Consider the following 11,967-nt stretch of genomic DNA (forward strand, 5'->3'; position numbering starts at 1 on the left):
AGAAGGGAAAGAAATCCTCCTGATAATTACATAAAAACACCATCTAAGTCGTGTATATATTTAGTCACTGTGCAGTCCCTTGCATACCGGCACGTTCTAATACTTTTATTGCGAAAGAGGTTTTGTATTTACCTTTAAAATTTTACATTTTAAAAAGGGTCAATTATGAAAGTAAAAATATCTCTTATTCTATTATATTTTCTTAAAACCTACCTCTAAAATATGCAAACTTTTCCATTTTATATTGTTAAATTGATATAACAGTCAAACATAAGATAAATTATGAATATGCTATATATATAGCTTGTTTTTGCCTGTGGAATTTCAGGGGAAATAATTTTTAATTACAAACCTTTCGTTGCAACGGTTACTAGCAACGGTTTGTTGAAAGCATAATCGAGTACACATAATATCGTTTGTTATAAATAGGTAACATGTCTTCATAAAAATTATACCAAGTTGTAGCTTAAAATCATCCAAATCCTTTTCATAATGATTCATAAAAAAATACATTGACATTAAGGTAGCACAATACAAAGATTTTTCATCCCCAATCAGACATCTTTAAACTGATGTAATTCCACTCATCCTTCTTTAAATTTTATAAATGAGGTACCAAAAGAAAGAAGAATGATTTATCTTTCAAATTGTGATAATTTCATGATGACATAATTATTACATAATTAATTGTTATGTAATTAGTTGCTATATTGTGATGTCCATACTTGAATGAATTTAGCTTCTTTGTTATTCATAGCATCCCAAAATATTTTATAGATTCTTGCACAACACAGTTTGACCTCCAAAACTGTGTCTCAGATTTTTCCTATTGTATTTCATTCTCTCATAAATCTTCAATGAAGTTTGCAACATCAATTCATAAGAGATCACTAAATTCAATGTGGTATAAAATTTGTTCTATTGATGTTTTTGGAAATCTGAGACACAGTTTTGGAGGTCAAGCTGTGTTGTACAAGAATCTATAAAATATTTCGGGATGCTATGAAGAACAAAGAAGCTAAATTCATTCAAGTGTGGACATCACAATATAGCAACTAATTACATAACAATTTATTATGTAATAATTATGTCATAATGAAATTATCACAATTTGAAAGATTAATCTTTCTTCTTTCTTTTGGTACCTCATTTATAAAATATAAAGAAGGATGAAATGAATTACATCAGTTTAAAGTTGTCTGATTGGGAGTGAACAAATCTTTGTATTGTGCTATTAAGGCCATAAATGAATTAATTTCAAAAGATCAATGACGGCTCCCAGTTCGTACAACGGTTGGTACGGTAGCAAATCGGGAAACCTCTAGTAAAACGTTTAAACCCACTGCATTTGTTTGAACCTGTCAAAAGTCAGACACATGATGTTCAGTGGTTGTCGTTTGTTGATATGGTCCATAATTGTTTCTCGTTTTATATATAGATTATACCGTTGGGTTTCCCGTTTCATTGGTTTTACAATCACTAGTCATTTTTCGGACTCTTTATAACTTGCTGTTCGGCTCCATGCATGTTGAAGGCCTGACCTATAATAATTTACTTTTACATGAGATTGGATTGAGAGTTGTTTCATTGGCACTCACACCACATCATCTTTTATCTATCTAATTGCTTATGTTTATAATATCATGGTTTATTTTATACAATTTTAAAAACAGGTATGGCGATTGGCGAATAATCTGTATGTTAATATGAAGGGCTCTATACATTGATAGCCGTCTTCAATGAGAGTACTGACACACATTTATATAGTTCAGGTTGATCATATCCATAAAACAACACTTTGTAATACACCAACTTTAACCATGTTTTACTCAGACTTTGTACTTGAAATGTCGGTAAGACAGGCATCTATGTACATGTAGCCATCAGAGGGGGATTCTTGGTATAGTCCATCCCTAAAACGAATAATACAATAGTACTTTATTGATCATAATGGGAGGAAACCCCATCCCAAAGTAGCAAGATCATCACCAAGGGCACCGTTGAACTACATAATATGCGTCTCGTGGAATTTTGGGTGAAGTTCTGAGGAATTTTAAAACAAAGATAGATTAAGATTCCTCCGCTTGGGTTTAAGTATTTTTCTTTGCATGATTTTTTTCAGTATTGTCAAGTGTATATTCGCCTCAATTTCGCTTCTCTCGAACCAAATACATCGGAATAAATGTATTCCCTACAACATTTGTTATACTATTATTTTGTTTGTTTAAAATAAGAGTGTGTAAACTGACTTCATCATTTGAACTTTTTACGAAAACATGATATTTGAGTTATGGTAAACAAAGATACCATTTCTCAGCTGATTTTATAAAATTTCTCATGGGACCTTTTTTACATTTAATTATTGTGGTTTAAAAGATAAAAATTGAGAGCGATTGATACTCATAAAATTGAAAAAAGAAATGGGGAATGTGTCAAATAGTTATCAAAAGTACCAGGACCAAAGCGACAACAACCCGACCATAGAGCAGAAAACAGCCGAATGCCACCAATGGGTCTTCAATGTAGCGAGAAACTCCCGCACCCGTAGGCGTCCTTCATACACAAGTCTGCTTTCACTTGCAGCAACTTAAACGTAATATGATAGAAAAAACATGTATGTACAACTATATCAGTCGAAAATAAAGAAAACCGCTTTCAGATACGACGAGTTTACACAATACAGGAAATTAACAACGTCTGTATCTGATCTTCATATATGTAATAAAACGTATGTTTCTTACCACGGGTGAGCATCGCACATTAGACCTTTATAAAAGTTGCATATACAAAAATCTTACACTAATTTATAAGCAAATCGGCCTATTAAACCTAAAGGAAACCAGTAAATGTACCCGAATACATTTCCGTAAATTCAGCAATCATTTGACTTTTACCGATACTATTATCAGAAACGGGAAATAAAACTTCAACAGACTATAGATATTGCTGATATTAAATATTAAAACAAACTAAAACGATATTGTAAAAGACCTCTTCACAATGTGACATATCACACTTAGAAATAGATCTGAACTTCAATGAACACTTTAGACGTAAAACAATAATAATACACACTTACACTTCTAGTTCTAGTGACTCTGTCTTCTTTGCTGTAAAACAAATGTGTAAGTAGTAAATCTTAATAATAAAGACAAAAAATGTGTTTGAACTTTAATTCACTTTGAGTATTGTATTTGGAAACACTGAACTAAAAATCTATGCATATTCTTGTTACAAATAATTGCAACATAATGATTGTTTAATCCTCCCCGATAACCATGATAACATAGTGATCAGAAAATGTTAATAAACATCACTATATCGAAGATTCTATAAACCGTTAAGCAAAGCTTAAAGTTCACGACACATTATTCTTACCAACCAACAGATCGGATGTTAACTGTGTTGAATTTGTATCTTCTGAAAATTTTGATACTCTATGTGAGCCGTAGTTGATTAACAGGAATCACTTTAGTGTTAATATATTTAACATTGCCATAAAAGTGCGAGGTTTGGCTAGCCACAAAGCCAGGTTGAACCCACCATTTATTCTGAAAATGTCCTGTACCAAGTCAGGAAAATGTCAGTTGTTATCTTATAGTTCGTTTCTGTGTTTCTTGCATTGTCGTTTGTTTTTTGTGCACTTCAGTGTTTCTGTTCTAACGTTGTTTTCCTCATATAGTTGATGTGGTTCCCTCGGTTTTAGTTTGTAACTCGGATTTGTTTTCTCTCAATCGATTTATGACTTTTAAAAAGGGTATACTACTGTTACTTGTTTTATGTGTTTTGTGTAAACTACAGATGGTACCAAGTTGTAATTTTACATTGTAGGTTATATAGACGATGTCTGGCAAGCTTTAATTTACCATTTTATGATTTTCCAAGAGAATAACGATGCTGTTGTATAAGATTTAATTTAAAAAAAAAAATCAATATGAACTGATTTCAATATAGGTCAATATATAAATTTTCGACAAGTGCTGACCAAGTATAAATGAGCCAGTCCATGCGAAAAGGTTTAAAAAGTCCTTTTGATAAGCTTTACAGGACACGTTATCAAAGTTTGTTATAATATTTTTGAGAAACGATTTTATCCGAAAAAAATTACAGTAAACATTCATAAGATTGTCATTTTTATCCCGAATTTGTCAATTAAAACAGCAAAAGACGTAGAAATATCTGAATTTTTGGTATTTGAGCAAGTGTAAAATCGTTTGTTCCCCGGACCAAAAACATGAGGGAAAATAAAAAAAAAAACTATGACCTCTTGTGTTTTAGAAATTGAAATTTAGTTATTTAATATTATATAAATCAACCGTCATTGCACGGGAATCGAACCGTTGCCCTGTCTGATTGCATTGATATCAGCATCGTAAGCGAGAGCCATATCCCCACTGCTACCGGGGTTAACATTATCAATTGGCAGTTGAAGCCATTTAAACTGTACTTTGAAAATGATTGAAATATATGAAATAATTCATTTAAAATCTTGATAAAACTAAGGGGGGGGGGGGGGGGGGGGGGTCTCAACACTTGTCCGTAACATGGATGAAATACTGTGTATTCAGCAAATAATCAATCCATGATAAACTGACTTTTTATAGAAGAAAAACGGACGAATGTTTAAGCTTGAAATGAACTTAAAAAGTGCGAAAAAAAACAACAAAAAATATATAACATATTTTGTCGGATACAAATTCAGGAGTAAAAATTTTAACACATTTTTTAGATCGAAAACCTGAAGATGTTTAAAAAAAACCCATAGAGTAAATATAAAACCTAAGAGTTGCACATTTCTAACTCTAACGAGAAAAATTAAATCATATGTGCATACACTAGAGTTGATGTGAATGCCGTCAGAGGACTTCAAATATTAAAATACATACCTAAGTAAGCAATGCATGTGGTTGTTAAATTTGATATATACTTTTTGTGCTTCTTTGTTAAATATTTGTTTTGTTGTACTGCTGTACCCCTCTTTTGACAATTTTATCTATTATGTCTGTTTTGTTCACGTATCGTTGTAAATATAATGGAGTTTGGTGCGAGTGTCATACACGTGAGAGGTTAAGCGCTATAAACCAGGTTAAATACACAATTATCTACATTTGAAAATGCCTGTACCAAGTTTGGAATATGACAGTTGTTGTTTTAATTCGTTTGATGTTTTTTATCATTTGATTTTGATATTTGATTTAGGACTTTCCTTTTTGAATTTTCCTCGGAGTTCAGTATTTTTCTGATATTACTTTATCATGTTTATATATTTACATAAAGAAACATTTACATAAAGAAACAACACAAAAGTAAAACATAAGCATTTGATTTTTTTGTACCATCAGACGTTTATGTTTCATAGCTAACTGTTTATCGAGTACCTAATTAATAAGTGCACATTAAAACACGTTTACAAAGCTTCTTAATGTGACAGTACTATGTTTTTCATTAATATGAAATATTTGTTCAATCGAAAATAGTGAGTATATAAGAGTCTATTAGTTTGCACAAATAGGTAATTATTATAAAAATATAATGATGATTGGTATTTTGTATACTAGTATTAATATTTCAAAACGTTATAAATGCCTTTTGGTCTCTGGTGTAAACGTGTTTCATTGGCAATTATACCGCATCTGCTTATTCCTATATAATGAATTAATGCCAGATGATTTTCAGTCATGAAAAAATTAGATACATTAAAAATTTATATCTAATGAAAATATAGGAAAATACGTATAATAAGTTTGGCTGATACTAGAGTTTTTGTATATCTTTATGAAATAACCGTTTATGTAATGGAAAACTTTTTTCTTCATTAATTTCGATTTTATTACACACGACAACGGTACAATTATACTTGTCTCTAATTGAACTATTTCCATATCAATTACAGATCAAGTACTTTAAATACAAATTGTTAGGTGATCAAGTGTTATATGACCTGGCCTTTTCAATACCTCACCCATATCAATTCTGAGACATTAATATTCTCTATTCATGATATTTCTATTTTTACCTGTAACTTTTTGCCGCATTTTCTTTACAAAAAGAACACAACATAGTACAACAATAAACAAAGCTGAAGCTAATGTGGCTCCCAAAACAGCACCAACTATAGTTACAGATTCTGTTGTTGTTTTCTGGATCATCATTTCTAAAATGAAATTAAAAAATATCAATCTTTTGCTTCCCAAGTTATAAATGCATGGCTTTAATCATAGACTCGCAAATAAATCTGTTTATGTCAATTCTTTACTTTTTAAAAAGTATTGTAACAACTCCAGTAGTTTAAAAACAAATTACAGACTCCTATATTAAAAACATTGTCCTTATGTATATTCCTGTTAAGTCTGGTTGGTTATGGTTGAATTGCTGGTAATTTCTATATTGCTGTCTCACAAATCCAAAAAGTCGATTTCAATCCAATTAACACGGACATAATACACGGCTGGTTATCTACACACGCAGAACGTTTGGTTCTGCAATGAAAACCGTGAGAGGATTTTTTGGTTGTGCTTGAGTGGAGTAATTGTCACCGCTTCAAAAGGTATGTACATTTCTAAATCGCAATTTTCTTATTCAATTGATCAAAATATTGAAAATCAGAGAATGCTATGCTGTGGTGAATACTTTAACGAAGATAAACATGTAGTATCATTTACTACTGTACGTGGAGTTGAACTCCTACAAAATCAGTTGCCCCACAATATATTGCCTAAAAAAGTGACATTTATATTTTGAAAGGGCTCTATAAACGGACCTACAAGTTCAAATTCACTTTTTTTTCGGTCAATGGGTATGCGTGTCGTGGCGTGTACGCTTTTCGGTGTTGATAGATGTTTTAATAAATCTAAAAACCTCAAATTTTCATTATTTCATGTGTGAGGGGATCGGTTTTGATTGAGGACATCGTGAATGCGTGAGTGGACGTGAAATTATATCGTTATATTCAAGTTATGAGTCGTTGAAAGTTTTTCCTAAAGGTTAGATTGTTCATGAACAACACATTTGTGTGCATAAAAAATATGAGATAGAATTTCAAAATAACAATAAATCACCAAGTTTTCTCTACATGAACAAACAGTCTAACCAATAAATTGCAAATATGTCTCCAAATTTGCGGAATTGGGCAAATACTCGGTCTAGTTTGGAGACATATTTGCAATTTGTTGGTTAGACTGTTTATTCATACTGTGGATTCAAAACGACATGCATACCCATTGACCGAAAAAAAAAATTTGAACTTGTAGGTCTGTAAGTAGAACCATTTCAAAAATTAAATTTAACTTTTTTAGGCAATCTCTCGTGGGGCAACTGATTTTGTAGGAGTCAAACTCCACGTACAACAGTAAATGATACATGTATCTTTTCGTTAAAGTATTTGCCACATCATAGCATTCTCCGATTTTCAATATTTTGATCAGTTGAATAAGAAAATTGCGATTAGAAATGTACATACCTTTTGAAGCGGTGACTATTACTCCACTTAAGCAGGGTCCTACTAAAATGCGCCCGGGAGCGCCCGGGGGAAGAAAAGCGCCCGGTGAAAAGAAAAAGCGCCCGGTGAAAAGAAAAGGCGCCCCGGGGAAATATATAAAAATTGTATTGGCATGAGACAACTTTGTGTCAAAGAAATAAATTATGCACATTGATTTTTGTTTTAAATTTTATCCACTGACTATTTTGCAAATTCAGATAAAAGACATTTGTAGTAAAGCACAAAAACAAGTATGAATGTTTCAATAAAGACAGAAAATAATGGATCACAGCTTATGCTGAAGATTTATAAATTGATAGACATCAAAAGACATGTTTTTCAAAAACGATATCAAAATGAAAAATGCCAAAAAAACTTAAAATTCACAGACAAATATTAATTTTATAAAATTTGGAATCTAAAATGTAAAAGTGCAACAACAAGTATTTTCACACTTTAGACAAAACAAGCAATGATTTTTTTTATTCAGGAAATCATTTATTGTTATCAGCAATTTTCAATCTATTTAACGGCTTTGTATAAAAGAAATTTCTCGGTAGTTTTTTCCCATGTCATTCGTGATCACCCTTCATAATATTTCCCCTAATTAATTGGTGGCTTTAGTGTTAAATTAAATCAATATTTAGGCGAGAACATGTTAATGTGATAAAACTGTGAACCTTGCTTTGTACTAGACCGACACACTAAGCCGGAAGTTTTAAGTGCTAGTACACAAGGCTATTGTAACCAAGACTCCAAACCGACCAGTTTTGCTCTTATTCCTTACTGGCACTTGTTCAATGGAGAAGCAGCGAATACCTATATTACCTAAATACCAAGTACACAGCCAGTGTTCAAATCCACGACCGCACGCACTAAATAAACTCATCATAGATACCAGGATTGAAATTTAGTATTTGCCTCAGACGCGCGTTTCGTCTACAAAAGACTCATCAGTTACGCTCGAATTAAAGTAGTTAAAAAGGCCAAAATTGAATACGCAGTTGACGAGCATAGAGGACAAAGTATTCCTAAAAGTTTTGCCAAATACAGCTAAGGTTATTTATTTCTGAAGTATACAAGCTTTAAATGTTTCAAAGTTCCAAAGATTTGCAAACAGTTCGTTTTGAATTATGACCATATCAATGACAATGCATCTCAAGACAGAAGTGCTGACTACTGGGCTGGTGAAACCCTCGGGGAATTCAAACTCCGCCAGCAGTTGCATCGAACCAGTGTTTATTAATAAAACTCATCATAGAAACCAGGATTGAAATTTAGCATTTGCGCCAGACACGCGTTTCGTCTACAGAATACTCATCAGTGACGCTTTGAGGAAAACACTTGCCTAAAAGTTTTGCCAATTACAGCTAAGGTAATCTAAGCCTGAGGTAGAAAAGCCTTAGTATTCAAAAAATTGAAAGTTTTGTAAACAGTTCAAAGAGACTAACCAATCAAATAAAAAATTGAAAATAATATTATTTTACTAATCATTAGACGTATTACCTTCTTTGACGTTGATAATTTCTTTCGTCGATCCAAATGTATTTTCTATAACACATTGATAAACGCCTGTAGGATCATATGTATCTTTATAAATAGTAAGGTAGGCTGTATATCCAGAGATATTTACATGTATGTTATCGTGTAATCGCAGTGATACTTTTGTAAAGTAGATCGGTTGTGAGTACTTTGGTCCGGGTTTGATTTCCTTGTCGTTCACATACCATTTTAACTGTGAAGGAATTGGATGGGAGTAAAACATCACTTTCAAATTCATCTCAGTCCAAGTTGTCCGTGTGTATACAAGATGAGACGAAACAATGGCAGGACCTACGATATAATACCTTAATTAGTTGGTTTACAAACCAAATTAAAAGATCAAAAACCCAATTAAAGCGCGGACAGATATGTAAGCATGTTCGCTGCTCTTGTTAGGGTTTTTCTCCTACGTGAGGCAAGACCTTATTGTTTTTCTAAATTTTTGACTAATTTGTCAGATATTCGAAATCCTCTGGTTTTATCCATAAAGTGACAATAGCGTTTTGTCGTTAAACAATAACTAAACTATCATGGTATAAATTCTAATCACCGACTAACAATTATTTTAAGTGTGAACAATAGTCTAGATGCACATTTATGTTATAATTAGTGCATAAAATGGTGACCGACATCAGTTCGCCCATTTTTAATGTCGTTTTTGATGATTGAATTTTATGTTTCTGTCTAGCTTTTTGGTAAATGTTTTTTGGTGTTTGCAGTATTTCTTCTACGTATTTCTTTTATAGTGATCCTTGGTATCGTCTTTCTTTCAATGAAAATGACACGTGTTTCTATAATACCATAACCATATGAACATACGAAACGTGAAACTGTAGTTGAATGAAGAGCAACGTTCAATAAAGATCCAGATGAGGTACTCTTATATGGTGACCATCTTGTTACTTATCTCATTAAAACAGGAATTTAAGTATTAACAACATATAATCTTTTAAGAAAAAACCTATGGATTATAAATTTCAGATATGATGATTAAATGACAAAAAGAACGTTTTCTCTCCCCGATTTGATGGTGTTTTTATGTACAAATGTTCTCCTTCTTTGAAAGAATTCAATTGGTAACATTTCAAGAAGATTGTTAATCGGTCATAACTATCGTTATACCCAAATTTTGTAAACATATTTATAAAATAATTTAATACTAACCACTAACTATCAGTGTTGTCGTCTTGTTGATGGACTGTTTTCCAGGAATATCCCAAATACAAATGTACTGACCTATGTCCATAGTACTACAAAATGGTATAGATAATACATGACGTGTATTATTGAACACTACTCCTCGTAATTTACGAATTAATTTTGATTTAAAAGAATGTATCCACGATCGTGGTCTCGCACCTGGTACATTACTGCTACATTCCAAATCGATGCTAGGTTCAGAGTTACAATATGTATATTTTTCAAGTTTCATGCAGTCTCCTTCTTGGCACGTTTGTATTTCCTTTCCTAGTAAAACTACAACACAAAAAGCTACCAGTATCTTCATAGCCGAAAATATGGGGGTAACCAGAGATTTACGTTTCAAGTATATCTATACAAAATAGTCTAGTAAAAACTTATAAAAACAAATTTTCTTTCAACTATATATCCGAACTGAATATGAAGATTTTTATTGCATACCCATGCAAATGTTTATATCTAAAAGAAAAGTAAAATCCAAAACAGGATATGAATGTAGTAGGATAATTCAACAGTTTAGGAACAAAAAGATTTATTGTTATAAGTTTCGTGTGAGTGATTACCAGTCAAAAGAGAACACAAAAGTAATGCATCCCTGATTTATTTAACTTGAAATAATCACTTATTGACAACTTGAAAACGCTTCAAGCGATGTACTTTTAAAGTAAATTTGCTCCTGTATATGATAAAAACAATTTTGTTTTAAAAGTAATTTAAATTCTGAAGAAATAATCTTTAATAGTTATCCCATGAGGACGCAGTGTGTCAGAGTAAGATCACCCCGATGGCCGGAGGCCAGAGGGTGATATATATAACACTGACACACCAAGTTCAAATGGGATAACTATTTTACATCCCAGCTGTTTTAGATTAGACAAAAAACCATTTACAATTCATAAAATCTAGTTTAAAACGCTACACAACCATTATAATATACTTTATATATTACTATATGATGCATACCCTTAATGACCCCCGAACACGATGAGTAGATATCAAATAATGTCAACTCGCCCCACTGGCCAATCGGCCTACACTATATCGCCACTTTATAAAAAAAATGCCCTACTCTTGTTTACCGACTCGCCCCAATTTGAAAAGGTGTAACATCAAATTGAACAATCAGTCTGACAACTCACTTATTAACGAAAACGGTTTAAACCCCACTGAATACAAGTCTGCCAACTCGCCCCACTTATAAAAATATCTTGCTTCCTTAAGTATGTTAAATTACTGATAGTTCGTATCAAGTCGTCCTGGTGTAGTGGAATGTGTCGTGGCTTGATATGCTGAAGGTCTTTAGTTCGAATTCCAGCATATACACTGGATTTTTTTCCACGTGAATTTTGATAGATAGTCTTTTCAGTATAGTTAATTATAAGTTTTATAGTGGATTTGGCATTCCCGCAAAAATGTTACAGAACAAAGGAAAGCATGCATAACAAAGAAACTCAAACTGGGGTGATCTGGTATGGGATCCGGCTCAGATCACCCTGTGGCAACAAAGGAGCTGGGATGTAATATTAATGAAGTTTCATGTCAGTCACGCACATTCACAAAATAATAACAATTTTATTTGCATCTTAAGTTGTAGCTTTATTATATATACCTTTTTAATTTATTTTGACAAGATACAGATGAATAAACAGTATCTCTTCAAAATAAATACTTCAACCGGTGTCATGCACTATTAATTTTGTAAACGCTATTACATTCTCGCCATAATCGAAAAATGTTTACAACTCTCT

The 11,967-nt window shown here is 32.3% G+C and overlaps 1 protein-coding gene across 2 annotated transcripts; it reads right to left on the minus strand.

The window, feature by feature from the left end:
* Positions 1 to 1,651: 1,651 nt before the first annotated feature.
* LOC143070504 (kin of IRRE-like protein 3) lies at positions 1,652 to 10,709 on the minus strand. Of its 2 annotated transcripts, XM_076244766.1 has the most exons (5): positions 10,184 to 10,703; positions 8,984 to 9,310; positions 6,017 to 6,154; positions 3,080 to 3,110; positions 1,652 to 1,913 (listed from the first exon to the last, which is right to left on the minus strand). In XM_076244766.1, the coding sequence occupies exons 1-5, from the start codon at positions 10,524 to 10,526 to the stop codon at positions 1,826 to 1,828; spliced, it is 927 nt and encodes a 308-aa protein (XP_076100881.1). In that variant the 5' UTR covers positions 10,527 to 10,703; the 3' UTR covers positions 1,652 to 1,825. The 2 variants fall into 2 exon arrangements, with proteins under 2 accessions (XP_076100881.1, XP_076100882.1); XM_076244767.1 differs by lacking the exon at positions 8,984 to 9,310 and having other exon boundaries at positions 10,184 to 10,709.
* Positions 10,710 to 11,967: the final 1,258 nt, after the last annotated feature.

This window comes from Mytilus galloprovincialis, chromosome 4, assembly GCF_965363235.1.
Source record: "Mytilus galloprovincialis chromosome 4, xbMytGall1.hap1.1, whole genome shotgun sequence".
In the NCBI taxonomy this organism is placed as follows: Eukaryota; Metazoa; Mollusca; class Bivalvia; order Mytilida; family Mytilidae; genus Mytilus; species Mytilus galloprovincialis.